General features: G+C 45.2%; 2 protein-coding genes across 17 annotated transcripts in view; both read right to left on the bottom strand.

Annotated features, from left to right (window-relative positions):
- LOC117641867 (chaperone protein DnaK 2-like) overlaps window positions 1-10,291 on the bottom strand; it is a 28,251-nt gene extending 17,960 nt beyond the window's left edge. For 4 of the 16 annotated variants that reach the window (XM_034379590.1, XM_034379576.1, XM_034379592.1 and 1 more), the window contains exons 1-4: window positions 6,994-7,109; window positions 5,547-5,766; window positions 3,916-4,061; window positions 379-508 (exon numbers count right to left, since the gene is read on the bottom strand). In XM_034379590.1, coding sequence (XP_034235481.1) covers window positions 379-508; window positions 3,916-4,061; window positions 5,547-5,766; window positions 6,994-7,074 — 577 coding nt within the window. In that variant the 5' untranslated portion in view covers window positions 7,075-7,109. Of the gene's footprint in view, window positions 1-378; window positions 509-3,915; window positions 4,062-5,546; window positions 5,767-6,358; window positions 6,383-6,971; window positions 7,110-7,141; window positions 7,329-7,558; window positions 7,698-8,100; window positions 8,429-8,543; window positions 8,676-8,954; window positions 8,979-9,390; window positions 9,414-9,512; window positions 9,628-10,082 lie in introns of those variants that run through there. The other 12 variants (XM_034379578.1, XM_034379589.1, XM_034379586.1 and 9 more) reach the window with 12 other exon arrangements.
- Window positions 10,292-16,507: 6,216 nt separating this feature from the next.
- On the bottom strand, window positions 16,508-21,541 carry LOC117641017. The gene is made up of 7 exons (XM_034378110.1): window positions 21,404-21,541; window positions 21,126-21,193; window positions 19,824-19,866; window positions 19,361-19,471; window positions 17,865-18,014; window positions 16,792-17,244; window positions 16,508-16,525 (listed from the first exon to the last, which is right to left on the bottom strand). The coding sequence occupies exons 1-7, from the start codon at window positions 21,539-21,541 to the stop codon at window positions 16,508-16,510; spliced, it is 981 nt and encodes a 326-aa protein (XP_034234001.1).
- Window positions 21,542-21,717: the final 176 nt, after the last annotated feature.

Genomic DNA, 21,717 nt, shown 5'->3' on the forward strand with positions numbered 1-21,717 from the left:
ATGAAAATATTAATGTCGAAACAGGATGTGAATTTGGTTTGCGTCAGCAAAGCGTTGCCCAACTATTTACTCTTTTTGTCATCGTTTAAAAAGACATTGGTCCAGTGAGTTAGATCCTAAAAGGTCTCTTTCAGAGTCCTTGTATTTAAAGATAATGTGTTTAATGTACACAGAGGCCTACACTGTAAATGTCTTACGGTGAAAGGCTGCACCAACATATTGTGGTGGAAATTTTCTCCATAATACCGATGAAATTCGTCAAAATATAAGGTACAGTGAATTCTCAATGGAATGTTGTGAAGTCAGCTGGGCCACCTTAATATGGAACATTTTCACCATAATGTGGAGAATCTTCACTGCACAATATTTGGAGTGTACCTGCGTCCATGACGGCCTTGCGCTGCGACGCGTTGAAATACGACGGCACGGCGAGGACTGCCAAGCTGACCTCCGTCTGCAGGTGCTGCTCCGCGGCCTTCTTCAACTCGAGCAGGAGCGTGGCGGCAATCTAGGGCAGCAGAGGAGGCACAGCGGTAACCACACTAAAAGAACGAAAACGAACCAATGGTCATGTAAAACGGATGACGCCATAAGGTAAAAAATCAATTGTGGATCACGAATCAATTAAAAGCCATTTTTGTTGACGGGCCGCTACAAATCCATGAGTGAGCGAATCGATCTCAAATGCGGCAGCGCGAATGTCTGAGCAACGACCACAACGCCACATATCGGGCAGCAAAGACAGACCTTCAAAATTCAACGAAAAACTAGGCTCGTGGCTTAATTGGTTCCATGAGTCAATTGGGCCAAATCAGCCTGTTTTTAGCAGATGATACCTTTACTACCTCTCAACATTCCTAGAACAATTCAAAACACATGAAGGTGTCAGCTAGCTTTTACTCGAGAGTCTAGAAACCAAAAGTGTATCCTAACAATATAATAGGGGCTGGCTGCCGGGGTGGGATAGTGAGTGAGGCGTGAGGCTCTGTGAGGCTCGCAGTCTGCGCGGAATTTCGCGCAACAATGCCTCCCGATTCGGCCCGGCTCGGGCTCGGCGGCGGCCGGTGCAAGCCACAGCTCGGCACGGCTACCAACCAACACTGGCCAGCTCGCTCGGATCTATATGTATTTAGTCTATGTATTTTAATTCAGACACAATTTTAAATACTATCTTTGGAATGAGCCCCCATACTACCCCGCATAAGAAAACCAAACGAGTATCATCTGCTTTCATTAACGTTCGTTGAATGAGATTTTTTTTTTTAAACTGCCGTACCACAGTAACCGAGGAAGACCGATGGGGCTTAGGGTGCGTCGATATGCACGACTTTTCAGATGCAACTTTTGGATAGCACTCAAAAGTTTCGTTTTTTTGTGCTGATTCCATAAATGACCTCGGTTTTGCGATAGGACAACTCCTTCATGACCCTACCGGGCGTTTTCTGCCAAAAAGCGGAGTTTTTGTACTTTTTCTTGTTTTTTGGTTCCACATTCCATCCTAAACTGTCGGGGCGGCTGTTGCACGGTCGGATGGTCTCCGCCTACACTAAATACAAGTTTTGCAGCTTGGCTGGACCACCGTACACCTCACATATGTGTCCCAGAGCTCAATTTTCATACTTTTTTTAACCACAATTTTTTAATTTTTCCCCCTTTTTTCAGCTTTTATCGAGGATTGTACTGACCAAGTCTGTCTATACCATGACCAGAGGTTGTATAAAGGAGTGTAGGGGCACATAGAACGCAAGGCAGTCGGTGGACGGGGGCTTGCTAGGGAGGGGGAGGAGGGAGGGAGGGGAGGTAGTGGAAACAAATTCCCCAAAACGGCCCAAATCAGCTGCTCTTGCCGAGCGCCACTGTGTAATGAAAGGTCGGAAAGTGGGACATAAAATATTTTATCGTTCTAAGTGACTAGACTTAATATAGAAAGACGTATTCTAGTGAAAAAAGTGCCACAGGACCATCCATACGACACAGGGACATCATTATTGAAAGAGAAGTGGTAAAAACGCCGAATTTTTAGATCTTGACGCCCATGGCCTCTGCTGGTTGATGAATCCGCGGCTTTTCTCGACACCAACTGGTTGAGGAGTAACAGGACAACACGTGATAACATGAGGGTCATCGAGCCAGGTGGGAACTCGAGATATTTGGCCTCAAAGTACACACTTTTCCAAAAAAAAAATCCACCAAAAATGCTGTTTTTTGACAAATCCGAGCCCCTGGCTTCGGCTCTGCGACAATCCCGCACCTTTTATCGACGTCAACTCGTAAAGGGGTACAAGGACAACACGTTTCATTATTAGAAGCATTGAGACAGGTGCGGAACTAGTGATATTTGGCCTTAAAATTAATATTATTCTGAAAAATCTACCAAAAAAGCCGTTTTCTGACAAATTCGACACCTAGCATTAGGCCCTATGGTGAATCCGCAACTTTTCTCGGCAAGAACTTGTTGAGGGGGACGACAACAACACGCTTGAGGTTCTCAACCTCAGGTCAATGCTTCGAATGTTATAACGTGTTTTCCTGGTACTCCTTTACCAGTTGACGTCGATAAAAGGTGCGGGATTGTCGCAGAGCCGAAGCCAGGGGCTCGGATTTGTCAAAAAACAGCATTTTTGGTGGATTTTTGTTTTTTTTTTGGAAAAGTGTGTACTTTGAGGCCAAATATCTCGAGTTCCCACCTGGCTCGATGACCCTCATGTTATCACGTGTTGTCCTGTTACCCCTCAACCAGTTGGCGTCGAGAAAAGCCGCGGATTCATCAACCAGCAGAGGCCATGGGCGTCAAGATCTAAAAATTCGGCGTTTTTACCACTTCTCTTTCAATAATGATGTCCCTGTGTCGTATGGATGGTCCTGTGGCACTTTTTTCACTAGAATACGTCTTTCTATATTAAGTCTAGTCACTTAGAACGATAAAATATTTTATGTCCCACTTTCCGACCTTTCATTACACAGTGGCGCTCGGCAAGAGCAGCTGATTTGGGCCGTTTTGGGGAATTTGTTTCCACTACCTCCCCTCCCTCCCTCCTCCCCCTCCCTAGCAAGCCCCCGTCCACCGACTGCCTTGCGTTCTATGTGCCCCTACACTCCTTTATACAACCTCTGGTCATGGTATAGACAGACTTGGTCAGTACAATCCTCGATAAAAGCTGAAAAAAGGGGGGAAAATTAAAAAATTGTGGTTAAAAAAGTATGAAAATTGAGCTCTGCGACACATATGTGAGGTGTACGGTGGTCCAGCCAAGCTGCAAAACTTGTATTTAGTGTAGGCGGAGACCATCCGACCGTGCAACAGCCGCCCCGACAGTTTAGGATGGAATGTGGAACCAAAAAACAAGAAAAAGTACAAAAACTCCGCTTTTTGGCAGAAAACGCCCGGTAGGGTCATGAAGGAGTTGTCCTATCGCAAAACCGAGGTCACTTATGGAATCAGCACAAAAAAACGAAACTTTTGAGTGCTATCCAAAAGTTGCATCTGAAAAGTCGTGCATATCGACGCACCCTAATGGGGCTACTACGTCGTGAAACCTAGTCAAGGGATCATATTTCAACATTCAAAGCTACTTAGGCTACTTCGATTAAAATTAATATTTCAAATCTGCATTTTTCAAAAAAGTGACCCATTATTCATTTTTTGCCTTAGCGTCTATGTATCTGTCTCTCTGGTGTTTGAATTTTGATGTTAAGAATATGAACTCCTCCCACTAACAACAATTGACATTGTATTGTAACACGAAATTCCCACACACTTTCTTACTATATGAGGACTCCACAAATTTGCGCATGGCATGGGTCTTAAAATACACGAATTTGTGCGTAATTGCGCACGAACTTGTGCGTTGTATGCTCAATTCTGTGCAAAAGCTATGCAGAAAAAACAACGTAGTTATTTAGTGTGCATCTTACCTCTTCAGGAGACAATGATATGGCGGCCTCAGTGTTGTCAATTACAATCGAAATAGATTTCTTAACTGCACCGTCTCTTGTCACCACTGGACCCAGTGGGGCCTCTCCTTTGGGCACGCTCGTTCGTCCCAGAACGGATTTCACGTCTAAACAAATGCAATTTAATTATTAGTCGTTTCATATAAAATTGATATATTTGAAATTAGTTAATTTGTTCCAACCTCATAAATGAGTTTTCGTTTAAGGCTTAAACTCACTGTTACAAAAAGCGTAAATGCTACTGTTAACGCACATGACACGAAGGAAGTTTCAATAAAATTAGTGTCACAACATTTACTTACAGGCAAACAGTACCTGCGTTTAGTATGCAGTACAAGTACAATATAGTAAGCCTCACACAGTTCGTGCAAGCGGAATTTTCCAGACAAAAGTCGCTAAACTTCGTGCGAAATTCCCTACAAGTTTGTCCAAAAAGCACGCACTCCACTCTACAAAAAAAGTCCTGTCAACGCCGTTAATTTATTACCAATGTTTGCTGTTATGCAATTCACGGCGTTTGCTGTGAACTAGTTCACGGCGTTCACTGTGATCTCAGTTACAGTGTTCACTGTGATCTGGCCACAGTAAACGCCGTGAATTGAAGCCTGATTTGCAGTACTTCGGTGCTCAGTGGCGTCAAATTCACAGTGTTCACTGGGGACCAGATCACAGTGAACACCGTGAACAAGATCACAGTGAATCCCGTGAGCAGATCACAGTAAACGCTGTGAATTGACCTACAGTGAAAACTGGTAATAAATTAACAGCATTTACAGGACATTTTTGGTAGAGTGTCTCATTCCAGGAACGTGATGACATCACATTTGGGGAAGATTTTCGTAAATGCATAAATCTGTTTGAGCATTATTTCATCACCCAACTTTGGATGAGGGAACTTTCCTACTTCCTATCTGGCCATATAGATAACTAATATACAATTAACACCCAAATTTTGGTGCGGAAACCTTCTTTACCCAAATTTGGACGATAAAGTAAGGGAGAGTGGGGCGATTTGTAACAGATTTCGGACAATACAAATAAAGAATATTCTGCATATCGGTGTCAAACTTGTGCCAGGTGAGCAGTCTGACCCTTTATCTAGGCTATGCATCTCCATTGCATCAATCTGGAATCCGTAATCTTCGAAATCTAAGGCGCTTTCCAAACTCTTGCATGCTGTTACGAATCGCCCCAGCATGGGGTTTTCATAACATTCTGCACATTAAATGTAAGATTGTCGGGAATGTTATCTCCTCCAGCAGGTTCAAAGATTCAAAAGATCTTGTCTGGGCCTTCCCCCCCCGAGAATCTTAACGCAGGTGAATTTCACTGAGTTTGACCATTTGACAGCTACAACTCAGTACGATTTATGATTTACTGCCCATAAACTTGAAAATGAAAGATCAAAGAAACCAATAGTGCATGTAGAAGTATGCTCAGCGTCCCAATTGATCAAACTAGGCTAAATTCACTTGCGTTTCCGATAAGATTCATTTGGTGGGAACGCCCAAATAAGGTCTTTTAATTAAGACACATTGATGAGGTCTTTCGGATGGGACCGCTCTGTGTGCGCCCCCGGGGCTCGCACTTACTCCTGACGGTGTTGAAGGGGAAGCTGGCGGCCAGACGCAGCGCCGCCTCGCCGACCTGGCGCTCCAGGTCCCTGACGTACACGCAGCTGGGGGTGGTGCGCTTGTCGATGTCGTTCGTCAGCACCTCCGCCGAGTCGTCGCGGAACACGGCCACCGCGGAGTTGGTGGTGCCGAGGTCCACGCCCAGGACCACCTCGTCCTTGCGGCCCATCCTGCTCCACTGCCAACAGAGTTTCAGGGTCCAGGTTAGGGGTTCAACTAGCAGCCTTGGGGTGGCTTCACATTCATAACTCGGACGGGTCGGATCTTTAGGAGGACCATGCCCACGTCAGTAGCTGAAACGGATAATAAGACACTCTAAACAGACTGCGAGGAAAAGGGTACTTTCGTGGATCCCTGAACCGGAAGCACACAGACGCCATGTTGGCGGAAGTAGATCCAAACTTGACATGGGAAAGAGACGTTAGTCAAACGTATCGGCCAAACTTGAACATAAACAGTCGTTTAATACTTGTTTGCAGTGCATATGTATTCCGCGAGCAATATTTTTACAGCTCGGCTATAGTTTTAGATCCGAAGAGAGGTTAGTTTCCGGCCAATTTGGCGTCTGCTGGTCTGCTTGCTTCCGGTTTCAGGATCTACGAAAGTACCCTATTTGCTCCATAACCATGAAGGCATTGTAGAATTGCTTCGTATAATGAAGAAATGCTTCATAATACGAAGCATTTCATCGTAGATTTTGCATAGCGTTTCGTTTTATTCGTGTTACGAAGTGATTTCTTCGTCGAAGTTTCACTGTACATTGAACCAACGATTTTCATTCCAGTTCAAATCTTATCTGCGTCACAAGTGTCTGAAAGCGCAATAGGGCAGGTAGCAGGCCAAAACGGTTCCTGGTTTTCCAACGGGGATCCAGCAAACCAGCTCACCGAAAACACAAAGCCCTTGAAAAAAGCCCTTGATTGATCGAAACCAGGCGCGGATCCAAGGGGGGGGGGGGGCGATGGGGGCGTCGCCCCCCCCCCCCTGAAGGCGGCGAAGCCGCCTGAAAGGTAGGCAACAAGTCGCACATTACCCCTGTAGGTAGGCAACTTTCGCGACATCGCCCCCCCCCTGAACCCGTCCCTGGATCCGCCCTTGATCGAAACAGTCATACAACGCACCACTGTAAAAAAAACGTTTTGCTCCGAAAGACTGATAATTATCTCAGTTACAAAAAAATGTCAAATCACTTGTAGAACTTAAGCGTAACTCTATGCTTGAGTCAAGCATAAAGTTACGCTTGAAGATGTTACGCTTGAAATTAAGCATACTCTGGAAATTCCCCCATGCATTAAGATAAGGGGAATCTTGGCCGATGAGCTTGTTTCAAGGGTAAACGGTGTACGCTTGAAAACAGAGGGTAATACTACGCTTTATTTTTTCCAGTGATTGGAGGTGTACGAACAAGTTCCGCTGCACCGGTGTACGTCGTCACTGAATATACATTCAATCGTGAAATGGCTAAGATGCTCAGTCCACTTGTCATAGTCCTGACTATCAGACTTGTCCAGGTTCTATTCAAAGTCCCTGCTTGCTTGCCAGATACTACATACCGTGCCAAATCACTAGCAGCGGAAACGGGTTTGAGTCTTTTGAACAGTGTTCTTGATTTAAGGGCGTGCTCTCCGTTGCCGCTCAGGACTGTCGGTGGTATTCGGCTCAATCCCTATACGGGGAGAGCTGAAGAGAGACGACAAGGAGACTCCTTCAGGATAGGGAACAAACCGGAAGCAACGCTTTCCATACAAAAACGACTGTTCGCGCACTTTGCAGTCTTTCTACCTCTGATACGGCAATCAGCGGGAAACAACCCTCTCCAGGAAGAACTTCGAATCACGAAAGGGTCAATTTTCTGATGACGAGTTTAAGAAATAGACAGTTTCAGCTATCTCTGAAACAGAAGCAAAGCAACGAAGAACACCGGAAACAGATCTGATGATTCCTTTGTCACCTCCCACCTATCCATCTACCTTCACCCTTCTTTATTCTGCTAACTTATGATGCCTCCGGCGTCTAATCCATCATGAGCTACCAAAACCCACTGGCATCGCGTTACTAAACAAAGTTTTTCAACCAGTTCACAAAGTGCTCAACGTGTGAACAGTGCAGTTTTCCGTACGAAAATTTCGTGTGCACAAAAAAACTGTGATGTCTCGTACAAAACTGAACGAATGAGCGTCTATAGTGAAAAGTACATATCATTAGTACCGTGCTGTTGGAGCGTATTCTATCATGTTGATAAGGACAACGCGTGCAGATGACTAAGAATAGAGTACTCCAAAGAAGCTCTGGCCCGGAAGAAGAAGAACAAAAACGGAAGTATGAAATTGCAGTTTCTATGAGAAATATACGCTGCGCATGAGGGTCCGCAGCGTATATTTCTCATAGAAACTGCAATTTCTTACTTCCGGTTTTGTTCTTCTTCTTCCGGGCCAGAGCTTCTTTGGAGTACTCTATTGATAGTTTTAAGAAACTCCGAAAAGTAGACGGAAGAAGTGACAGGAATGCGCACCTCACTCTGAAGGAATACAGATCCAGCGAGTTGGAATGGAGCTAACACTGACACGTTACGCGAGTCTTCGGCTCACTGCGGTGCAACACTGCGACTACTCTGGAAGTACGACCCGTGAGGCGAGTGAGGCTCACCTTACCACACGCAGACTCGCGGTCCGACGGACGACAAGCGAACGTGATTCCGATGAGATAGGACCCGAAGAAAAACAGAGGCCTTCCGTGCTAGCTCCGAGAGGGTGTGGGGAACAGTACGTCAGAAATTACGACGTAAACTGGCTGCGTGTGCGTGCACAGTGGTTTCACGCGTAGATTCTGTAAAGTACTCAACCGGATCCACCTCCCCACCCTAGAAAACGCTGCGTGTCAAATGGTTCCAGAGCAGTCTAACCGCAACGAAAGGATTTTGGATGAAATGACCGAAAATAACCAAAATAATCACACCTCTTGTGACTGCTCAGATATTTTGGCTCACTTCCGGTGGTGGGGAGCCCTGGAGGCTTGCTAGTCCTGCGGCAAGGCTGCAGGAATGTGCTGTTCAATGGGTCTGTTACGCCTAAACTCGTTAATTAAGTTCTAGAAAATATGACTGTGGGACTGGCCCCGATAAAGTGGAACGTTGACTACACTGCTACAACTCTCCTTTTCCGAGCAGTAGCGTCGAGGAACATGCGCGCACCTCCTTCCCTTCCTCAGAATAGACCTGAAACGTTCATAAGTACTGTATTATGTCCACGAGCCAGTAGCGTGCGCTATGTTCGGCATTTAGTCCACGGATTACCAATTCCGTTAGAAAAGCGTTGCTTTAATTTGAAATTTCGCCCAAGCAAGTGCGCTGGTGGGTGCGCAACTTACCTAAAACCGTGCGTTACATGGTATTCTAATACAGTACCCGAAAGTAGGACTGCAAACGGAAGTCTGCACTGAGAATGAAAAAGTCATGATCAATACCCAATTTTGGGCGAGGTTTACTTTCTCACCCAAATTTGGGCGAGGAACGTTTCCTCGCCCAATTTTGGGTGAGGAAGGGTGTATCAGCTCCCTATATAGCACCATAGTATTATGACCCAAATTTGGGCGAGGAAAATTTCCTCGCCCAAATTTGGGTAATAAAGAATTCCTCACCCAAAATTTTAGTCATGATCATGACTCTTTCATTCTCGGTGTGAAGTGAAGGTTGAGACAAAGGCGATCGCACTTTGGAAAAGTTTGAAAAAAGTTACGCAGTGAGAGACCAAAAACCCAACCCACGTTCAGTACGCGCTAATTAAAAATGTAGCATGCTGCTCACACGAGATCAGCTCGCCCGTCGGATCATTTCTAACTTCCAGTTCTGCTCTTCCAAGAAATAAGTAATAGACTATGTTTACGCTTGATTGAAGCATTGACGATACGCTAAGTTTGTGTCCTCACATTAATGAAGAAAGCGTCAGATCAGGTAACAGGAGCGCTCAGCCAGTTGCCTAAAATACTGTAAAGTGCACTGATATTTGTTGGTGACCAGCCCCTTCAGTTGTTGGAAAAGAGAGAGAGGGAGGGGGTTGTTTGGCGTAAATAAAAATGAGCTAGATTCTCCGTACGCGAAACATGGCGGAGTCCTACAACATAGCAGCAAGCCACTTCACTCAAAGTGCGAAAATAGTTGCCCGAGGCAATCTACAGTGCGGAGATCACCTTGAATAAATATTTTGACTCTATTTGATATCCGATATGCAAGTGCACTGAGTGCCATCAACAGTTCGCAACGAGAGCAAGCTTTCTGCTTTGTTGTGAGGCGCCGCCATGTTTTCCCACAGGTCAACTAACCCATTTGCTGACGGCCCCGGAAGAGACAAGCGAAACGCTAGACGTACGAGTATCTCCGAGAGAGAGAGAGAGAGAGAAAGTGAGAGTCTGTCCTGCGTAACGCTGCAGAGCAGAACATGAGAGGGTGGGCAAAAAGTATCGGGAAGTGCATTACGAAATCAACAGACGGCCCCTTACCTTCTGCTGGCGTATTCCCCGCTCAGCTGGCAACGCGGGGCGCGGCAGTGTGGTGCCGCGTCAGGGCCGGGGAGATAGCAAGGGCAGCCTCGACGCGGAGTATTCCCCGTCGCGCCACACGGACGCCACACTGCGTCGGCGAACTCGCGCGTTTAGCCGAGCCCGGCAGAAACGCGCGGGCGCGGACGGCCACTGGTGACGACTGACCGAACTGCTTGACTTGGTGTCGCTCACTGCACTGTCTGCTGCTGCTGCCTGCGGTGCTGTCTCTGACTCTGAGTTCTCTAGCTACTTCCCGGCACGGCTGGCGGCGGCGGCGGCCAGTGCGTGGTAACTCCCAGGGTGGGGGAAAGGAGGTGGGCGCTTGGGGGGTTTCAGAACTGGAGGAGCAGGGATGGCAACCCTAGAACACTAAAAGCCCTCGCAAATATATATTATTTTAAATTAAAGCGAAATAAAGCTTAAAAATAGAAATGAATGACTTTAAAAGTTATTTTAAGATGTTTGAGGAAAGTTCTTGGGTTATTAACGAAGTACTGATTAAAATTTTAAAATGTCGTGTTTTCTACCCTGCACTCCACTCCAGTTCAAATCACTCCATTTCCACGGTGCTACGGAACGGAAGGTACGTACATTTTCTGTAATTTTAAGATATTTGCTGTAATGTCATTAACGTATCGTTACTTTCGTCTCAAGTTGCATTTTATTCAATATTAATAACCCTATGTGTTCGAGTATCTATTAACATGTTCACATGTTTCCTTCATTATCAATCATAGCCTATCTGTTGGAAGCATGCTTTCTCACAAGGTTAACTCTTTTATAGTAAGAGTAACCGAATCTAGGCTTGAAGTTGAATGGAAAAGGATAGAATGGAGTCTGCCGCATTCATATAGGTTGCGTGTAACGTGTGTTATGGCTTCTTTGTTTCCCTATTTAGGTTTCAGAGCGATGCACTCAAAGCGTAGAGGATCTGAGGATGAGGCTAGAGAGGAATCCTTGGTACCGAAGAAAAGAAATGGAAAGAGATACTTTACACGGGCATCAGGCAGCAGCATTGTCAAATGTGAAAACTGTGGAATGTGTAGCACAAACACAAACGACGAAGCCAGCTTCAAATGATTCCCTCACACGGATGTATAAGTCAATATAATTTGTTCACTCTTTTCATTCCAATGTTATTCATGTTGTAATGAAGTATACACAGTTCACAAGTTGTAATTTCAAGTGGCGATTGACCAATCTGGATAATCTGTTCAATATAACATTCAATTCGATGCATCCGTGAGCTGTGTCTACTTGGGTAATAATGTGACATTATTCTGTTCAAGCCCGTATAGCATTAATCGTTCAAGCATAACTTGTGTGCTGGCATCAAGAGTATGTTCCTACAGCCGGTTTGTTGGTTGATAAATTAAGCTGGTACTTGTCAAGATACTGTTCTGATCAAAATTTCAGTGCACAAGTTATGGCTGGATGTGTTGCCATCCTTTTCACAGCTGGGTAAGCGGTTTGATGTGTAGCAAGTGCCACTTTTAATGGAACTTATCGTGAAATAGCATACGCCAGTGGTGCTCCAGATGGTTTTATTTACTGCTTCATTTGAGTGCAGCTGATATGTCATAAAAGATGTTCTATCAATGTGAAAAAGTATGTAATCTGTCTGCAAAAGCCTAGAATATTCAGAGTAAGACACTTAGTAATTCTTTAACAAGACTTCTCTTTGGTTTCTTTCATTTATTAGGTTCTTATATGGCTTCTATAGCACAGAATATGCTCTGATGCCTTGGATGGTTTTCAATGCCTGTCTTGCTTTCTGCATTATTTTCTTTTGACGCTTTTGCTTAAAGCCTCTTAACTTGTGTTTTTGTTTGCTCTGCTTGGTTTGCTAATATTCTTCTTTTTATCTGTTAGCCCTCTTCTGCCATGCACGCACAGCAGTTAAATATTTCTTTTCACTTAATCTCCCGTTGTTTTTTATTTCTAGGTACAAATTGTGGATTAATTTGTGTCAAAGTTAAACTGCTGCAGCTGAAAAAGGTTAGCAATAAATAGGTGTGTGCTAGGCGCTTTGCTCCCGATGATTTGCATCCTAGTGGGCAGCACAAGTGCAATGCTGTTCCAAGCATGAGTGAACATTACAAGACCTGCACTGAATTTGAGGCCAGAGGAAACAATTATTCCTGTAGGTTTTCCTTTTGTTTTCTCAAAGCAACAAAGAGAAATGGGCTGTGGTAGACTTTTTAAGTAATCTTTTCTTGTATGTCTAGGCTCTTCTTCTGAATCTTCTGGTCAAGACAACATTTCTGTATTCAAACGCAATTCTGGTGCTGAACATGCCTGTAATTGTGGTAGGTTCTAAGAAATATGAATTGCCATTTCTTTTATGCACTCAAAAATTAATTTATCTTTTTATTTATCCAGGCTTAATGGAATCCCACCCAAATGAAGGAATGGATAATGTTGATGACAGCGAAAACAACGACAACAATTCTTTTGACATGGGAACGGACACATTGAATGATCATGTCGTTCCAGACCCCATCCATTTTGCCCTGCTGATTATGATCAGTTGAATGTGCCTGGGTCACTTGAGTGCATTTTCGCAGGTAGACCGTTACAAGTGCTTTCTTGGCGAGTGCATGCCTCTGAGCGCATACATGCAACATGCAGTTGTAAGTGTGTTTATGATCACAACTACGTACTTTTATGTACTTGCAAGCATGCACTCACAATTGCCAGGAAGAAGCACCATTTAGATAGACGCAAATTGGATCGCTAGGACACTAATCTTTGACTGAAGAAAGTGTCGCTGCGAGCACTGCAAGAAGACAACTTTCAATTTAGAGTGTTCATGCCATAGCTGCAGTCTTCCCCTGGTGGCAGAAGGCTTCGCACTTTTGTGTGCCTGTCGCGGCTAATAAATTTATAAGATGTGTCTGAAACAGCCGTTTAATTAATAAAAGAATGTTATCAAAAAGAATATATGAACATTGTTTTCTCAATCCCTTTTCAAAGAATTAAGGACATAAACTCTTATCCATCCAAGTAAACACCTCAAAATCTTGGCCCAAAGAATACTTAAAGGAGAGTTTACAAACATGGAGATGTTTACAAAAGCTTGTGTACAAACATGCAGACTACATTTACCAAAGTTTGTTTACAAACAAGCAGACGATGTTTACAAAATTTAGTAAACAAAATAGCGGACAGTATGTTTTGTTTATTGTTTATATTTACTTCAGCAGACGACAACCCGATTCCACCAACCTACAAGCAAAAACGCTTGACAAAATTTGAAAAGGTCTAAATTGGGTCTAAACTAACTTGCTATGAAATAATTTTGTTTCATTTACGCCTCCTTTCATTGTATACGCATTATTCTATCAAAAATACGTCAAATATCGATAAATAGCTCCGTTGCAGATTTGCCCCTAACACGGGAGGATTTTTGTTTTTAGCCCGTGTCACGTTGGCGCCCTGCTCCTCCAGTTCGGTCAAATAAGAGAATCCTATAAGGCCGGAGTTACCACGCACTGGCGGCGGCTCTCTCTCCCTTCCCCTCTCTCCCTTCATCTTCCTCTCTCTTTTTCTCTGTCCCTCTCTCCCCCTTCCTCTTCACCCCTCGCCCAGCGGCGCTCAGTCAACAGCCAGCAGACGGACAGTCGTCGGACGCGCGTCGTTTTGTAGAGCCGCATATGAGGTATTTTGCGATAGTGAAGAAGAGCAAGAAGAAGATGCGGCAGTAGGGGTAGAACATCACAAACCCTCATTTGTTTGGCGGCCATAATGGCCCCCACCCGCCCCCGCCCCGTAAGCAGACAAGCTGCCTAAACAAATGCGGGTTTGTTATGTTCTACCCCCACCGCCGCATCTTCTTCTTTCTCTTCTTCACTATCGCAAAATGCCTCATTCAGAGACCGAACGGACTTAACTTACAGTCAGCCGTCTCCGGAATAATGCCTTGTTCGTCGGCAGAGGCAAAAAGTGCCGAGTATGACTCCAAATCAACTTTGAACCACGCGGGCCGGGAGGGATTCCATTCAATATTCTTGCACACTTAAAAACTTTTATGTCCACAGTACGTATTTAAAGAAGCGTTGAAAGCCAAGAACTGGACCAATCGGACGTCAGCTGCAAATTAAATCTTCGTGACATACGCCAAAGGAGCGATACGCCTGACCCACAAAAATTCAGAGATCGCAATCCCGTTTGAGCCAAAATGTAGGAAATAAGTTTTCAAGCAGATGGAAGATGACGTGATTGGAAATTCGCTTTGTAAACGTACCGGTTGTATTCAACTTTTAAAAATTAAACATGGTTGCATTCTACATTTTCAGACCAACCAAGAGTTGAAACAAAATTTGGTGGATTTCGAAATCTATCCTAAACTGCCACTATAGTTGTGAAAAAACGAATGAATCAAAGTGTTTGCAAAATCGTATCAGGGAATAAAGAAATCAAACCGTTCCTAATGAAAAGCACCTTTAATGATTCTCAAATGACTGTCAACATTAAGTACACTCAGTGTTCCAACACAACCTAAAATCAAAGAAATTACCAGAGGAAGAAACATGGTCCAGATTGACTTGTCACGTCAAACCTAAAAACGATAAGTACTTTCTAGCGACAACCTCCCATCAAACAAAATTTGCTGAAAACAGAACGAGGTCGTCAGACATTTTGTGACAAAGAACTGAGTTCAAACTAAAACGTTTTGCCAAGGAAGTCGCACTGCAAAGTAATTTCTTCAGTGACTGCAAAAGAAAGCAACAAAAAAAAACAGGGTCCTTGTAAAACTAAACAAAATCGTCACAAGTTTATGAAGAATTTTCTTTGCAACTTGCGTTTTAAGTCTAAAGACTTGCAATAAAATGTCTTTGTAAACTAGCAAAGAACAGATGTTTGTTTGATCAGTTCATGATGATGATAATATGCTCAAATTAACATGTAGATTGTAATGTATTAGTGCCATATCATTTAATTGTCATAAGTCATTTAGTTGAACATTTAATTGGTGAAATTGGGTCTCAAAATTGCAAATAAATTAATTTTTAGATGCGCAGAAATTCACGTGTGACTGCAAGTTGTTTCATATCCATATAAAAGTTTGTGAGGTGCGCAATCAAATTTGTTCATAGCTTATATATAATTTTCTTTACTTGATATGTAAACATAAAAAGATTTTTTTTTTCGTTGTGATTGTGGAGAACTTTTCTTTGCAGCTGTAAAAAAAGTATTACTGAAATTTCATAATTTTAGTCTGAAGTTTTTAAACAGACTAGTTGTCTGAAAATTCAGAGTAGTAAGTCAGACCATTCTGTCTGAATTCCAAATTCAGACTACTTGTCTGAAAAACATTTTCAGACTGCTACTCTGAAATATTAAATAAAAGTGCCATATTTAAATCAAAGAGAAAGTAATCAACAAGAGAACAATATGAACCACCAACGTGTGACGGTACCTCCTTTCCACTTTTCACTTGTTCGCTTTGGCCCGGGTTCGAACCGGGACTTTTTGGTTACGAGACGAGCTCGGTACCACTGCGCTACGGGCGCTGCCTGGCGGCGGGGGAAGCCGTGCCGCGTGACTCTCTTCTGAGGATACCAGCTCCTTTCGGCAAGTCCAGAATGCAAGTTTGGACAACTCTTACGGTTAATCTACCGTACACAGACGAATCTGCGTGAAGCACGGGTGTACATTATTATTTCCGATACATTTATACAACGCCTTACGCCTAGACTTGATTAGGAGACAATCTGTCAAAATTTTCATACCAAAATTATGAAAACAGCTTTCAGGATGACAAGTCTGAAAACTTTATCAGAATTTTCAGACCTTCTGCTTGAAATTCAGACTAAGCGGTGTGATCTCAAATTTCTGAGTTCCTAGTCTGAAAATTCAAAGCAACTTTCTGAATTACCGATTCAGACTGCAAAGTCTGAACAAATTGTACTGAAATTTCAGAATTTTTTTACAGTGTGCTAACATTTGGTTTTCTCTGCAAGGTCCGAGCAAGGTCCCTTCACGAGTTCTTTCGAGTGTCCATACTGCAGACACTGTTCGGCGCGGTCAATCTCGACTTGGACGAACCAGTACTCTACAAATCGAAAAGCATATATTGTATGCTCTACCTTGAGCATGCCTGCAAGCACGCTCAAGCTAGCGCATGCCTGCCAAGCACGCACTTACTAGTGAAAACATGCAAAGTACACGCTAACTGAATGAATCTGGTGCATACACTCTCATTCCAGGAACGTGACATCACGTTGAAACGAGTGACAAAGTGTCACGTTCGTTTGAGCATTGTGTCACATTCGTTTGGATGTGAATCGGCCAAAATTTAGCTTGTTCACATTCAAACCAATGTGACACAATGCTCAAACGAACGTGACATTGTGTCACGTTTGTTTCAACGTGATGCATTACAGCGTTAAACGCTCCTGGAATGAGAGTGTAAGGGATGGGGAGTTTTCTGCATCAGGAAGCGTGTACATGGCATGTATGGACTAGTCAGTGCATGCTTGGCATGCATGCTCTAGCTAGAGCGTGCTTTCAGGCATGCTCCAGGTAGAGCATACAATGTACGCCTTTCGATTTGTTGAGTACTCGCACGCGCGCTGTGTCGCTAGAGGGCCTCCTCTGGAACACGAGCACACTGGAAGCACTGCACGGTGCAGCCGCCCAGCGCGCGGCGTCCCGCAGACACCTGGGCGCGGCAGGCAGCTTCGCCCTCCGGGCCGTGGCTGCGCAGCAGCACGAGGCGCGACAGGCGCAGGCCGCACGGGCCCAGCAAGGCGTCCAGGTCGCTGCATCCGTCTGGCCAGTCCGCGCCGGGCGCGGCGCCCATCCCCAGCCACAGCACATCCAGCGAGGCCGCGTGCGCCCGCAGCAGGGACTGGGTGGTGGCGGAGGGGAGGCCGAACACCCGCAGCCACTGCAGGCTGCTGGGCTGCGGCAGCGCGGGCAGCAGGGCGGCCAGGGGCCCGTAGTCGCACCCCAAGTGCAGCCGCCGCAGTCGCGGCATGCAGTGCACCACGCTCAGGTGGTCCTCGCCGGGGTGCGACACCTCCAGCTCCTCCAGCGAGGGGGCGGCACTGCACAGGAAGTCCAGGCACCAGGCCGGGTCGGATTTGCAGTCCACCTCGGTCACCCTGCGCACCTGCAGGCACAGCACGGCGTTACTTACCGGAAGTTCTGTACAAATTTGTACATAAATTAGGTACAATTTTTAAGTACTGAAGTACAATATGGAAATATTGCCCCTAATTTATGTACAAATTTGTACTTAACTTCTGAATGTACAAAAACGGCCCTGGCTATGGACAATAAAAGTACATACATTACAAGTACAAGTACAAACATTTAGAGGGCACTTTGAAACCAACTGTAGAGAACTGATCAACACTTCAAATGCGGAGGTGTGAAATTTTCAGGTCCCCAAGAGTGGGAGTTCTCCACGTTTGCGCCTGCACCATGCCCACCAGAGGTCGGACTTTTGAACGACTTCGGCTGGTTGCAAGCGTAAAGTCAGTACGCTCGACTTCAAGCGTAATGAAAACCCATGCTCAATTTTACAACCACGGGGATAATGCGCACATTCATCATGCAAAATCAGCTCAATTTAATTTAAGATAATATCTTAGCTTCATGCACATCTTTCATACAATAAATAAACTTTCAAAGAAAATTACAAAATGTATGGAAAGATTCTTGGGGGCCCAAGTCACTCCAAAAGTGGACATGGACGCCTTAGTTTTACCAGTGTGGCTGCACACTCACCCCATGCTGTCGCACGCGGTGCAGCGTCTTTTCCTTCTCGCCCCGTCGAGCGCCAGGGCCAGCAGTGCTGAGAACCAAGGCGAGCTCCTCGATGCGCTGCTCGGCCGGCAGCGGCGGTGCAGAGGGCGCCTTCCGCAGGACTTCCCTGCACTGACATACAAATGCAGTAAGTACCCCTTGCTGGTTCATAGACCCCATAGACCCTTTCAGAGATCGCCAAATAAAGCATCAACTAAAAAAGACGTACATTGAAATTTAAGGACAATACGAGGGGTCCTATTCAAAAGATCTTATCTGCGCGCGTTCCCCCCAAGACAATCTTGTCTTAAACGCAGGCACATTTCACTCAGTTTGACCATTTGGGATGGGTACGAGAGTAAGCGGGATATATTTCTGCATGCACTATTGGTTTCTTTGATCTTTCATCTTTACATTTCAGTGAATTTAATCACAAATTATATTGATTTGTAGCTGTATCAAATGATCAAACTGAGTGAAATTTGCCTGCGTTTAAGATAAGATTGTCTTGGGGGGGAACGCGTAGATAAGATATATTGAATAGGACCCCTCGAATATTTAATTTAATTATGACAAATTTCTTCGGAATTCATGAAATTTAGTCGAAATTGATTGAAACTCTTCTACCTTAAGTGAAGTTCACTCGAAATTATTTCCCCTCGGTCAAAAGCTCAACCCTGATTGGTCACTAGCTGTATGGTTGTCCAACGAAACCACTGGACAACCACACACTAGCGTTGGTACGAAGTCCAAAGCAGTGGGCTCGCTGCGTGGGGCGCTGCTGGTTCCTGCTTTTTATTACTTTTGTTGTTCACTCGGCGGTGAGCAAGCGTCCATTCCAGATACGTGATTTTAGGCTCAATAAATCTCATAAGTTTTCGTGCCCAGCGCCCAACTGGGCTTAAGCCCACAGGGAATGAAAGGGTCTCAATACCCAATTTTGAGCAAGGTATACTTTATCACCCAAAATAAAAGATGCATTAGCTATATGTGCACTGCAAGAAGAAACCTCAACAAAAGTACACAAATTTCTGGTAAATTTTTTATCAGGTTTTTATTGTACTTTTAAAGTACAACAATTGTTGTACAAAGTACAATGGAACCGGCATGACGAGTGCTGTGCAGTCCAGGCCTCGTTGTGGTTTGTACAATTTTTGTTGTACTTTCTACAATCCCTGTTGTACTTTTATTGTACAGTTTTTGTTGTACATTTGTTGTACTATTCACACTTTTTCTTGCAGTGTACACACACACGGTTAAAACGATTCCTGGTTTTCCCAGGAACTCCCTGGAAATGGCATATGTCTCTACCACCTCCTGGGAAAACCAGGTACGGTTTTCACCGTATTATCATCCAAATTTGGGTAAAAAACCTTTCTCACCAAAAATTTTAGTTATGATTGTAACTCAGTGCCTCAGTGCCTCGAGCCAGAGCGACGTCATAGAAGTTCGAGGCGACGCAAGGCCGTGAGACCCACCTGTCGCAGGCGGCCGCTGGCAGCCAGGGCCACGACGAGCGTCCTGAGCAGCGAGTCCTCGGCGTGCTCCTCGACGCGCCACTCGGCGCCCAAGGCCTCGCCGCCATCGTCCTGCCGCAGGGTCACCTTGCAGGCGGCGGGCACTCCGCGCAGCAGCCGCAGGGCGGTCAGGGCGGCGCCGTCCTGCAGCCCCTGGAGGCCGTCCTGGAGTCCCTGGAGGCCCCGCATTGCTGCCGGCATCCAATCCTGCAGGCCTTGCCGCAGGGCAGCCTTGGGCCGCCGGACGTCGTGCTCGCCCATGCACCTGGTCGAGGCGGTCGACTGGCAGTCCAGGCACCACCACCTGCAGCACAGGGGACACACTGCCGAAAGCTCTCAAACACATTTGCTCTGGTCAAGGGCAGGCAAACGGCCGTAATTGAAAACGGAGCGGGGCACCACTGCAGCGGCATAGGAGACTTACCAACGACTTTGATGCTGAAAAAGCAGTGTAAGCAAATCCATCACTGAAAATAGAAAGGTCATACTTTTGACCGGTTAAACGGTCTTACTGAAATGTACGACCGAAAAAGGGTCATACTGAAATGAAAGACAGAAAAAAGGTCATGCTTCGATGTATGACCGAAAAACGGTCATTCTTTATGGTGTATCACGGGTAAAGGCTGATATATCCCCTAGCTAAGCCAGTCTCGCTGATGTCTGACCGTTTTTTGTATCACCGAAAATCGGTCAGATGTCTCACCCTTTGAATTTCAGTGATTCCAGGGATCCTTAACTTAACATTTAACTAACACTGCTTTCGTAACGTAACATAAGACAATGTTCGCTAAAGGTTAAGGGTACGGGCTAATGAAAGTACTTGCAAAAGTATATCCAAACAAATTCGAGACATAAAAAAACAAGGTAGGTTTACGCCAGACCGCGTCTTGTCGTAACAGGCTTCGCGATGTCTCGCTGCCTGTTTCTCCAATCCGCGCCTGGCGTAAGTACCTACCTTGGCCTGCGGCGCTAGGCTGCCTGCGGCAGGCAATGGCTTGTCCATTGTTGGTTATTTTTTAACTTGTTGAATGCTGGGGGGCTCCGCCCCCAGACCCCCCTACATTCTAAATAGGGTTGTTTTATCTACAGATAAGACGATCTTGACCCTTGTAACTTTTTACCCTGTCGGGGCTGGGGGGCCCCGCCCCCCGGACCCCCCTTTCTCCAAGACAGAAGTAATCTATCTGCAAAAAACTCGATTTTTCGCCGTTTTTAGGTGTTTTTTGGCTATAAAAACTGAACCATTTGAGCTAGGGTAGTGAAATTTCGCGTGTCCCGAGCCAAGGACATACCCACAGAGTGTGCAAAATCTCACCGAGATCGGCCGAGCCGTTCAGGAGGAGTAGTGCGGACACACAGACAGACAGACAGACAGACAGAAAAAACTTTTCAACCCCACTGGAGTAACAGGCTTCGCTATCGCTCAGCCAATAACCTACCCTTTTGAAAAGATGTTAGAAGTTAAGGGTAATAACTTTAACTCTTATGATAACGTTATGATGCCCTCATGAGGTAAGTTAAGGATCCCTGAGTGATTCCCATCATCGAGACCGTTGGTAAGCCTCCTTGCCACTGCAGTGGCGCCTCGTCCCGTTTCCAATTACAAGTAAAAAAAAATTAACCACGTAAGAAAAATTTACTTTGGAAAATAGTTGGTTTTGACCTACATCACTGACGAATTGTCACAGAAAATTGGCTTGGATCGTGGGTCTTTTGTCACACTCACCGCTCAAGTTCCAGTGCTTCTAGGCACGCTACCAGCGCGAAGTTGTCCGGCACAGGGTTCGCGAACGCCTGCAACACATGGTATACACCATTAATGGTCGGACATGGCCACCTTATGGCCAACAAAAAAAAAGTACCACCGACATTGGCGTGACACAAAAGTCACGCCGTAAGACATGCCGTGACATGTGACGTGACCTGAATCTGGCGTCACTTCAAAGTTCGCGATGGTGCTACCGATGAGTTTCATGAGAAAAGTCATGCCATGGCATGACTCACAAATTGGCATGACCAAAAATTGGCAAGACCCAAAAACTGGCATGACCCAAAGACTGGCATGACCCAAAAATTGGCAAGACCCAAAACCTGGCATGACCCAAAGACTGGCATGACCCGGCATGACCAATAAACTGGCATGATCCAAAACCTGGCATGACGGTACCCTAACTGGTATGACCCAAAAACCGGCATGACCCAAAAATTGGCCTGACCGACACTTGGCATGACTAAAAATTAGCGTAACATGGAAATCTGGCCAATTCTGGGCATGACTTTTTCTGCCATGCCGCTTTTTTGGCGAGTTAGTTGAGTTT

This window comes from Thrips palmi, unplaced genomic scaffold (genome assembly GCF_012932325.1).
Source record: "Thrips palmi isolate BJ-2018 unplaced genomic scaffold, TpBJ-2018v1 HiC_scaffold_15, whole genome shotgun sequence".
NCBI classification, from domain to species: Eukaryota; Metazoa; Arthropoda; class Insecta; order Thysanoptera; family Thripidae; genus Thrips; species Thrips palmi.

Bases quoted from the DNA above. Each gene is read 5' to 3' on its own strand.
- LOC117641017 (XM_034378110.1), bottom strand. From the start codon at position 21,541: ATGCCAGTTTATTGGTCATGCCGGGTCATGCCAGTCTTTGGGTCATGC. The intron at 19,472-19,823 runs GTAAGTCTCCTA...ACCCTGCGGCAG, and splicing joins TTTCAGCATCAAAGTCGTTG to GACGATGGCGGCGAGGCCTT. The intron at 18,015-19,360 runs GTGGGTCTCACG...TTTGTATGTCAG, and splicing joins CCAGCGGCCGCCTGCGACAG to TGCAGGGAAGTCCTGCGGAA.